This window comes from Colossoma macropomum, unplaced genomic scaffold (genome assembly GCF_904425465.1).
Source record: "Colossoma macropomum unplaced genomic scaffold, Colossoma_macropomum, whole genome shotgun sequence".
NCBI classification, from domain to species: domain Eukaryota; kingdom Metazoa; phylum Chordata; class Actinopteri; order Characiformes; family Serrasalmidae; genus Colossoma; species Colossoma macropomum.
In genome coordinates, this window is record NW_023494798.1 from 31,317,236 (window position 1) to 31,328,683 (window position 11,448).

General features: G+C 40.9%; 1 protein-coding gene across 2 annotated transcripts in view; it reads left to right on the forward strand.

Moving 5' to 3' along the window:
* Nucleotides 1–11,448, forward strand: part of abcc5 (ATP-binding cassette, sub-family C (CFTR/MRP), member 5) — a 49,095-nt gene extending 37,647 nt beyond the window's left edge. The window contains exons 20-29 of one of the 2 annotated variants that reach the window (XM_036584911.1): nucleotides 935–1,064; nucleotides 3,075–3,357; nucleotides 3,883–4,069; nucleotides 4,935–5,024; nucleotides 5,785–5,974; nucleotides 7,242–7,401; nucleotides 8,851–8,929; nucleotides 9,035–9,148; nucleotides 10,128–10,292; nucleotides 10,481–11,448. In XM_036584911.1, the coding sequence (XP_036440804.1) occupies nucleotides 935–1,064; nucleotides 3,075–3,357; nucleotides 3,883–4,069; nucleotides 4,935–5,024; nucleotides 5,785–5,974; nucleotides 7,242–7,401; nucleotides 8,851–8,929; nucleotides 9,035–9,148; nucleotides 10,128–10,292; nucleotides 10,481–10,582 (1,500 nt within the window). In that variant the 3' untranslated portion in view covers nucleotides 10,583–11,448. The remainder of the gene's footprint in view (nucleotides 1–934; nucleotides 1,065–3,074; nucleotides 3,358–3,882; nucleotides 4,070–4,934; nucleotides 5,025–5,784; nucleotides 5,975–7,241; nucleotides 7,402–8,850; nucleotides 8,930–9,034; nucleotides 9,149–10,127; nucleotides 10,293–10,480) is intronic. The other variant, XM_036584912.1, reaches the window with a different exon arrangement.

Here is an 11,448-nt window from a genome sequence, read left to right on the forward strand (position 1 = left end):
AGACCCTCTACTGCCACTCTGTTAAACGGTGCAGGCGGAAGTTCAATAACACTACTATTTACAGCTGGATGTGACGACGCAGTGACCATGTTCCATATATACACGGGAACCTTAACATTTCTCTCTCGCTGGCTATAAAAAAGCCTTGAAAGAGAGTCTGCGTAACACGCAGTCAGTGGGTAGACTGTATTATTTTCTTTACTTTTGTGGTTTTACTGTTTTTAGTAGGCGGATTAGCTTCCTAACTGCGATGTTAGCTTGTTGGCTAAACGCAGCCACCCCACTGCCACCAACCATGTAGTTACCTACACTTTTGTGCTACATCAAGGGTGCAGCACTGGCAAGTATTTACATATCTGATATAATTATGCTCACTTTGGTATTTTTACTGTTTATGGTGGGCGAGTTAGTCAGCTTGTTAACTCCTATGTTAACTCCCTGGCTAACCACAGCTGCACACATCACTCCAGTGTCACCAACTATGTCTGTGCATTTTTTTGCTACAGATCAGCCTTATGGTCTTTTGAGTGTATCATTTTGTTCAGTTTATGGTTAGCGAGTTAGCTACAGAGGATTTTTGTCACCAGTCTTCTGGTCTCGTCTCCATTCAACCATTTCATAACGGAACAGAAACTGCAAATATTTAGTGTGACTGTGGCTTAAGAATATCTTCAAGGTGGGGGTGTACTTATGATCACATAAGTCTGTTTTTATATGTGCTTGGTATGTGTGTGTGTGTGTGTGTATATATATATATATATATATATATATATACACATATATATAATTATATTATATAATTATGACTTGCACAAATAAGACTACACTGAAATCAGTCATTTTACAATAAAGAGACACATTATTTCACCGTCATTCAGGTTTATCTTCTCTGTCCATCTGTATTTGATACTAATTTGCATGTATTTGTTCTTAGGGAACCCTGCGTGCCTCCTCTAGGCTTCACGAGGAACTCTTCCGGAAGATTCTTCGCAGCCCTATGAAGTTCTTTGACACCACACCCACAGCCCGTATCCTCAACCGATTCGCCAAGGACATGGATGAAGGTACAGCGTGAATCAGCATCCTTGGCTTCCATTCCACTGCTCCTCCCTTACTCTGCAGTCATCATCACCTTTAGGCTTGTACAGGGTTCTGTCACAGCTTGTAATTCTTCAACCCTGACTTATTTGAATAAGCACTCTTGTATATATTTAGACAGAAGGAGGGGTCAGAGTACGTGATCACTGGAGCACATCAGCACCGGGCATCTTCTTTAAAGTTTCAGCCCAGTGAAAACACACATTGTGGATGAATATTTGATTGAGAAATTCAAATATCACAGTGTGAGCTGGAGAAATATTTTATTACCAACAGGCATCTGACTGACTTGTAAAGAGAGTGTCTAGACGTCTGAATCTGTACATTAGGAACATGACAAAGGCTCTTATTTGCCTGTGTTTAGCATCCAGCTCCTCTTTCTTTGACCTCTCATTGGCTGTTGTCTGAATCACTCATTCAGTTATGTCACTAACCATCACACACTACAGGGCCATTTTGAGTCCTAAAGATCGAATGAAGGCCTCTGAGCACTTCGGAGATAGATCTGATGGCTAAAGATGACCTTATCTCCCCTCTCACTACCAGATCATCTATGCTGTCAGTTGCTTCCGATCAAGCTTCCAGCTTGGAAAATCACTTTGATGGAGAAAATTTGACAGAAGCGGCAAATCAGAGTTATAAATCATGAAAAAAATTGTGTAGTCTTGGCCCAGCTTTGACCTGGAGCTCTGGGTGCTTGTTGCACTGCAAAAAAAAACAGTATCTTGTCAAGTAAAATTATCTTAAATCTAGTCAGTATATCCAATTCTTCTCCTGTTGAGTTTATTTTAAGATTATTAACTTTTAATAATTAAGATTATTATCTTATTTTCAAACATTTTTAACTTGTTTTAAGTAATTTTATGAAGTAAAACCACCTCACTGTATTGGCAGATAATTTTGCTTGTTTTAAGAAATGTTTATTAATTATCTGCCAGTATAGTGAGAGAATTTTACTTAATTAAATTAATTAAAACAGGTAAAAAAAATAAATAAATAATCTTATAATAAGTGCACAACCATCTCAAAATGAGTAATATTAGATATTTCGAATAAAATTAAGATAATTGACAAGATACCATTTTTTGCAGTGTGGCTAGCAGAGCTAGGCCTCAAGCCTCTGACTAACCAGTTGCTCTGACTATTGTGCTACCACCACCATGAAATAAAAATGTGGACTGGTTGGGGAGCCTCTAGGACAGAGGTCACTAATAGGCGGACCGTGGTCCGAGTCCGGACCCAGACGCTGGCCTATGCGGACCTGGACCTGTAAGCGATAAACTAAGGAGAATTATTTAATTTAGACCAGGTGGTCCTATTTTAATCATCGTAGCTTTTATAGCCTTTACGGTTTCGCTTTAGCGGCCCGGAAAACTCACAGACCAATCGCATGCGTTGTAAAAATCACCCGTGACGCTACTCAGCCAATCAGATCTGTGCATTACGTTGAGCACTGAGACTTGAGTGAGTGGCGCACACACAGGGGTGGGACGAGGCGAAAAACAGCAGTCGGAGAAGAAAGTGAGCCAGATTATTTTACATGTTGCGACCTAAAAAGAAATCATTTTGACAATGACTATAAATGTTGTTGAAATATTACTGAATTGTACTTTATTTGATTCGACATTCAGTTGTTGACTGCTGATGTTGGTATAACTACTACTTCAGTAAACAGTATATGGCACTGAATCATTATGCAAGTTAGACATTATGCTGTTCCGGACCTTTGCTAGAGGAAATTTTCTTTGACTGGACCTTACTGAATTTTAATTAAAGACCTCTGCTCTAGGACTTGCAGGAGTATGGTGGTTAGTATGCAATGGAATTACTATGTATTTTATGTATTTTGTGGTCTAAGGCAGGGCAAAGCTATTTTATTTATGTTGGAAAATATAGCCACAAAATTGAGAAATACTGTCCTGCACTCTTCTGTCTCGTCATTTAACGTCTCTGTTTTGTCTCCTCTCACGTCTCAGTGGACACGCGTCTGCCATTCCAAGCAGAGATGTTCATCCAGAATGTAATCCTGGTGCTCTTCTGTCTGGGGGTGATCGGCAGTGTGTTTCCTTGGTTCTTGGTGGCCGTGGGGCCGCTGGTGCTCCTCTTCACACTGCTGCACGCCGTCTCACGAGTCTTCATACGGGAGCTAAAACGGCTGGATAACATCACACAGTCACCCTTCCTCTCCCACATCGCCTCCAGCATCCAGGGCCTGAACACAGTGCACGCCTATGGGAAAGGAGACGAGTTCCTCCGCAGGTTAGACTTGAGCACTATTGGAGTTGGATTCATTTTACCAGGGGAGGTCCAGTAATGTCATTTGTCGGCATTTGGCTGACCAATTGGTATAGAATAAAGTATCGGGCAAATTCCCACAGATTGCCCGGATTCGAGGATTATAGCCCTGGTGTTATGTAATAATAATATATAGCCTATAATAATAATAATAATAATAATAGCACATTATTAGTAATAATTTGGTGTTTTTTAGCACATTTTCTGTCCCATTACTGAATTCCTGGAAGGCCATTGTATTTCAGTGTAGCTTCTGCTTTTATGACAATACACCTGGATCATTTCAGCATCTAATGATCTGAAGTCTTTCATGACTGTAACCAGGTGTAGTAGAGCACTGAAAACAATTGGCTCTCCTGGAACACTTATAGTCTATAGTAGTCTATTCCCTATGTACATACAAGTCTTTCCAAAATTGCAGTGTTTTGTAATGAATACCCACGTAAGCAAGTTGCCTGAATCCATTTCGTGTGTTTGCTTGTTTTCCAGATATCAGGAGCTGCTGGATCAGAACCAGGCTCCTTTTTACCTGTTCAGCTGTGCAATGCGCTGGCTGGCTGTGCGTCTAGATGTGATCAGCGTGGCTCTCATCAGCATCACGGCTCTGATGATCGTTCTCATGCATGGAAAAATCCCCCCTGCCTACGCAGGCCTGGCGATATCTTACGCTGTGCAGGTGAGGGCAAAAGGGGGATGGTTCAGTATATATCAGCTTCAGTATCTGTGTACTTGGGTAAACATGTTAGTCAGGTTTTTTGTCTTCTTTTGTAAACGCCATGTTGTTTTACTCTGCAATATTATGATACTTAATGGAGTACAGAGTCTGTTTTTTACAGATTAAAAAAATGAACATGCAGATATTAATGCTGTCTTTTATGTTGAGTCAAAAATGATGCACAACATTTTATTACTGTATTCTGTGTTGTATGCATGCATTAAAAATCATGCTGACCAATCACAGCTCTGTTGTCATGGTTGCAGTCCAAACAAATGGCAGCATAAAAGCTCATTTTGGTCATGGCAGGGCACAAAAACTTAGAAACCATGCAAAACGTTGACTATACAAATGCAGAGAGTAAAGAAAATATATGGAAGATCACAGCTGGAAGGCTGGGAATGATGATCAAATGACACAGCAACTGTTTTTGGTTATCTAGGAGCCCATAGATATGATCTGTTGATGTGCAGTCATTTTGTAGAATAGTGTGTACTCACTGTGTGCACCTTTTAGTCGCAATACTTAACAGAAAAATTATAAATTCATTGTCAGTATTAGTAAGTGAATCCATTTTTTTGTCCTCTTCTGTCCTCTCCCGGAGTTGCCAGAGTGTTAAAGCACAAAACCACTGGATTCCACTACGTTTAACCCCATAAATCCCAGGCTTATTACATACTAAGGCTTATTATTCAGTAACTACAGGGGCTTCAATGCAAACTGGTTGAGCTATTCTATAGAAGTGTGTAATAACATGGCCTTTTAAGGGGTTAAGGGGTTAACGTCGCTGACACATGAAAAGAACACTTTCTTCCCTCTTTCATAGCTGACAGGACTGTTCCAGTTCACCGTCCGTCTGGCCTCTGAGACTGAAGCTCGCTTCACCTCAGTTGAGAGGATCCACCACTACATCAAGGTACTAATCTTTATTGACATCTCTGGAGTCCTCATTTTACGATGGCGTTTTAGAGCAACTGTTAATAAAAATAAAAATAGTAGACTTTGAGAATAAAGTCGGAATATTTTGAGAAAAAAGTCGTAATGTTGTGGCCAAAGGCTTTGCAAAGTGAAGGCAGCCCCTCCTCGTGTTAAATGAGGGGTGTTGAGTTGGTGGAGTTACACTTTCATCTCAATTCACCCATAAAGAAACACTCAGTCTCCCTGTCTCTCCTGCACATCAGCACCAACGGCTGAGCAGGAAACTGTGTTTATCTAGAATAAAGAGCCAGACGGACTCGGAGGAAACTGTCTGTCTGTGTTGTTGAAGGAGAATCTCAGGCAGGGTCGTCTACACGGCTATCGGGGGCTACATCTCCCCCCATTCAAAAAGGGCATGAAGTTTCACAGACAGTGAGAATGATGATCAAAATGATCCACAGAGAGACAGGAGTGAGTGGAACTCCGTCGCCAGTACAGCAACCGAGACCCCAACGCGTTATGGCAGCCCCCCTATAGTTAGCCCACTTAATCCTCCAACTATTATGACTTTTTTTCTCAAAATATTACGACTTATTTTTATTAACAGTGGCCCTAAAACGCCGTCGTATTGTTTAATGCTGAATGGGACTTCTTATTAATTTACATACCATCTCCTGATGACGATTGTCCAGAATTGTCCTTTCAGGTGACAGACTTCGGAACGGAACATCATTCTTTTGTCCCCTTTATCTCCACAGTCTCTGTCACTTGAAGCCCCTGCAAGGGTCAAGAACAAGGCCCCCCCTCCAGAATGGCCACAAGAGGGTGAGGTGGTGTTTGATGGGGTAGAGATGAGGTACAGAGAGAACCTTCCACTGGTACTGAAGAAACTGTCCTGCACAATACGGCCCAAGGAGAAGGTTGGGATTGTGGGACGAACAGGCTCAGGTCAGTGGATCTCTCATTTCGGACATGTTTGGTGTCCTGCTTATTTAGTTTTGTGGTGGAGCTACAAGGCCAACGTAGCGAACAAGTAATAGAAGCTTACACCGCACCAGTCAACACTGTGTGCCTAAATCATCACACAGTTGTGTCAATCCAGGTCGAGTTGTTAAGTAATCTCAAATAGATGTGTAGCTCAGGTGTTTTCTGAAACTGTATGACATACCGTCTACCGGACAAAAGTAGAGACCAAATTTAGGCATCAGTATGTTTTGTACATTAGCTGATCAACTGTAATTTGGGGAGTTTGATTTGTAGCTTTAATATTACCTGTTTAAATTTGAGATTCAAGATATGAGGACTGAAGCTGAGCCTTTGTATCTGTCTGTGCTGCCTGCCTGATATTTGAGATGATTGCAATTATTTAAGATGACCGCAACTATTTTCCACAGTTGTTAGCTTTCCCGGTTATATGTTTCTGTCGCAGAGTGTGAATTGGGTGCAGTTTTGGGTTGGGCGATATGGCAAAATATAATGTTTTAGGAAGTTTTTACGCCACACGATATGTCACAAATTTTTTTTTTCTTACATCTGACAAGTTAGATCAGAAAAAGTAGTCCCACATTTTAAAATACCACCAACAGATATGAGTCCAATTACTTGTATTCAACACTTGACACACTGTGCTGCACTAAATCTAATTAAACAGGACTAATTATGTTTTCTTTTTAATCAAACATGCAGTTGGGAAGTGTTTTTTAAGTACTGACCATACTCACAATATGCAGTATGAAAAGCATATTATGACATATTGTGATTTATCATGAAAACAATAAATATAGTTGAATTGCCCAGCTCTGGTTGCGTGTACCTAAAAGAAAGCAGATTACATTAAAACGTCTGACTGGCGCTGTAACACCTTTAGAGGGCTGGGGTGAGTTATGTTTGTTTATTTTAGCTTGAGCTGTTTCTGTCGTCAGTTTGGAGCTAATAAGTTACAGCAGTTAGTTAATTAAGATTAGCCAATTTGGCCACTTTTGACTTATACTTTAATACGATTTAATTGTCCTTCAGATAAAGTTACAGTTATTCATATGGCAATTATTTGTCAGCTAATATTTCATGATGATGACAGGTCTAGCGAAAACAGTGGAGATGTCTTCCCTTATTAGTCTGCGGTCCCTTATTAGTCTGCAGTCAGTGTCTCTAGCCCAGACACAAAGCCCATGCTGCTGTATGTTACGTAAGCTCTCGTGTCTGATCTATCCTTCAGGGAAGTCCTCATTAGGAGTGGTTCTCTTCCGTCTGGTGGAGCCATGTGGCGGCAGCATTAAGATCGATGGTGTCAACATCTGTGACATTGGCCTCGCTGACTTACGCAGCAAGCTCTCCATCATACCGCAGGAACCAGTGCTTTTTAGTGGTACTGTAAGGTAAGTGCTCTACTTTTCTTTTTGTCCATTCATCCTCTGAGGAGTTGTTACAGTTTTAGAACTACATGAGCCCCTTTAGACCATATGTGGGTCCCCATTTCAGTTGCTCATAGGATAGTACTTACCGAGTAATTCATAGTAGTTATGGTAACACTTTATCTGGAGTGTCCTTTGTAGGTGATTAATAAACTCTTAACAGATTATCAGTAACACATCAACAACATATTAGTGAAGTAGCAGCAGTGAAGCACCTGAATACATTGAAGTAAATATCTTGTAGATGTTCTGTTGATACATTACTTACATTAATTAGATGTTTTGTTAATATGTTACTCCCATTACGCAAAACCTAACCCTCACCCTGGCCCTAATCCTAACCCTAACCTTAACCTCAACCCAAAACCTGATCCTAACCCTCACCCTGGCCCTACTCCTAACCCTAACCTTAACCTCGCGCCACTGTAGTTGCTAAATAATAAGTCTAAAGATTGATAACTTAATGAATCTGTAGTCTAGGGCAGGGTTTCTCAACCTGTGGGCCGCGGACCATCAGTGGGCCGTGGAGCACCTTCTAGAGGTCCGTGGGCCTGAACTCAGGGGGAGACAGTCGTTCGTAGTGGGCTGGTAGAGATGTATAAATAAAACACCGCAGTCGCAAGATAATTAAACGTCATCAGTTTGAGACGACGCAGCCGCGGGCGCACAGTGCAGAGTTAGCCAGAGATGGAGAGGTTCCTCAGGGTGTTTCTCCTACTTTGTTCGCTGTGGACTGGTTTTTTTTCTTTAGTTCGCTCCGTTTCGATGTGTTTAAACACTCCACACGTATTCGGGTCTGCATCAGATGCCAGTTAGGCAAAACCCGTGGGTCTCGGAAGCAGATATCATGTAAGGATCATTATTATTATTATTGTTGATTGTGATGACGCTGATCCAAAAGCCCACTGAGTGGAGTGGGTTTATTTCAAATGAGGCCCTAAAACCCTCAAAACTAAAGAGACTCCAGACCAAACAGTGACTCCTGTGGGAGCCACAAGAGTGTTTGCAGTGAAAACGCAATGGACTGCAGCTCTAAATCACAATCCATCTTTTTTCTTTTTCTTCTTTTTTGACATCTCTGCAAATATAAGGTTTTTTAACATGACTACAAATTTAGGTTTTTGTGACTGAAGTAAAATCGACGATCTGATCTTTTTAGGTGCTAATTCACAGGTTTTCAGTGTGAGCAATTAAGAAAAAAAAATATTTTAAAAAAAGTTGATTTTAGTGTTTTTGTGGGCCGCTATGCTGTACGGTTACAAACAGGTGGGCCTTGGGGTGGAAAAGGTTGAGAACCCCTGCCTAGGGGGTTAAATACTCCATTTCCCTCTTGTTGTAATTTGATGTTATTCGTATGTTTGTTATACAATTTTCAGTCAATATAAATATTGTGATATTTTTTTTTCCCATCAGATCAAACCTTGATCCGTTCAACCAGTATTCAGAGGAGCAGATCTGGGATGCTTTGGAGAAGACGCACATGAAGGAGTGTGTAAGTCACCAGGCAAAACTCAGACCCTCCATAGTCAATGAATGGACCCTCTCTCTTTCTCCTCTGTCCATATATGTAATTTTTTGTCCACTTTTCCATGTGCAGGTGTCTCAGTTGCCCTTGAAGTTGGAGTCTGAGGTTGTAGAGAACGGGGAGAATTTCTCGGTGGGCGAGAGGCAGCTGCTGTGTGTGGCGAGAGTGCTGCTTAGACAGTGCAAGGTGAGCTTTTTCAAAAATCCCATCATATCCCCCTGTTTTTAATAAACAGAGTTTACCTTGTTTTGTCAACCTGAAGTCCTTCTGTGGGGCCACCAGGGATTATGTCATGACGTATAGCGGTATAAATCAATCCTCCTCTTTTGGAGATCTGCTTTCCTGCCGAAACCCAGAATTATTATTTGGAACAATCAGTTTGAAACTCAGTTCTGTGGGAAGGTAGATCTCCAGACGTCTGGATGGTGATCACACAAATAGTGAGTACCTCTGTGATAATCACAGTGTCATTCCTCAGAACCCCTGTGTGCTCTTTTTAAGACATTTCAAATCAATACTGAATTTTTTTATCCCTGTTACTTCATGTGTGGCCATATTAAGCACAGTTATTGTTTTACATCTATTATTTCTTTATTTATTTCATTAATTATATGTTTATTTATCCTTATTTTATCTTATTTATTAAGTTACTATATTATTGGAATTTTAATAGTTGATTGATTTGAATTTTTTTTACTTGTTACTTTGATTATTATTACTTTTTAGCATTTGTTATGTTTTTACTATGTAACTTCTTGATCCCTGATCTCTGAACTGGCACTGTGACATTGTAAACGAGAGTCTCCCTCAATATACTCTCATACAGTGTACACTGTATGAGTTTAAATAAAGGTTGATAATTGATTTGACTGGCATATTATATGTCATGCCCTGCGATGGACTGGCGACCTGTCCAGGGTGTATCCTGCCTTCCGCCCAGTGACAGCTGGGATAGGCTCCAGCACCCCAGCGTGACCCAGAAGGATAAGCGGTTTAGATGATGGATGGATGGATGGATGGATTATATGTCATCTCATGTCTTATATATATTTTAAAAGACAAAGAATTTCGCCTGTAATCTTCTGATTTTTGATTTCGCCACCAAGAATGTCATTTTCCACTTCCCCCTTTTACCTTCATACTGACTTTGACCTCTGCCCTCCAGGTCCTGATCCTAGACGAGGCAACCGCTGCTATGGACACAGAGACGGATTCTCTGATCCAGGAGACGATTCGTAATTCATTCCAAGACTGCACTACATTAACCATCGCACACAGGCTACACACCGTGCTCAGTTGTGACCGCATTATGGTGCTCAACCAGGGCCAGGTAACCTGGAACTTGTGTATATTTTGCCCTGAATCACAGATTTTGAGTCCCAATTTAAAATTCAGCTGATTTGTATTAGTAAAGCTCTTCACCATCTCACAGTTGGGGCAGCTTTTTCCCCAGTTAATAGGATTAAAGGATTTCCTAAGAGTCATTTTTAACACCGAATCTGTCCTGTTTCGACGCAGGTGGTGGAATTCGACGAGCCGTCCAGACTGCTGGCCAACGAGAACTCCAGATTTTGCGCCATGCTGGCCGCGGTGGAGAACAAGATTTCCGTGAGAGGCTGAAAGCACGCGCTCATTAGGATAGAGGGGAACATACTTCACTGAATAGTCCAGCCATTGGTGCTTCACTGTCACCCCCTCTAGTCTGCGGAGGGGCAATATTGTGTCTCCATGGAGACTGAGTCATAGACTGTCCGCTGAACATGTCTGTTCAAACGTACTAATCGTCAGCTGAAATGGTCAGGTCACCAAACACTGATACTGTAATAATGTTTTGCATTATATATATATATAAACGAGGACATCGGTTTTCATGTAGCTCCATTCATGCGAACTGGTGTTGTTTCATAGAGTATATATATCTATACATATATGATTCTATATTTACACTGGGGGAAAAAGGGTGTACGCAGAGTCCTTCTTTTTTGCACTGGCTCTGTTTGTGTATGTAACGTCTCATGTACACTGTATCATAACCATTAATGTTAAGAAACTTTATTTTTGCCTACTTGACTTCAGTACGTGTGTGACATCTCGTGACTTGAACCTCTGATTTTGTCCATGGGATATTTTGATATTTTAGTTCGATGGCACTGAGTAGACGGGACTTTTAAGTAGAATTAAAACAGTGCTGCTTATTCGCTGAATCCTTGCTTCACACAACAAGGATACAGTCTCATTTTTAGCAAAGAGGCCTTGTACATGTACAGCCTATTTCCACTGTTACATTTTGCCTCTACCTTCTGATTTTTTTGTTTATTATTATTATTTTTATTATTATTATTAGTATTATTATCATTTTATCCGATGATGTACCTATTTTTATCATCCCGGATGTTTTTTGGCTTGTCTTTGCACTTTCACACAGAAAGAAGACTCACCAGCCCCCTCTGTTGGTGCATCTCTGACTGTTTTCTTCCTTTTTCCCC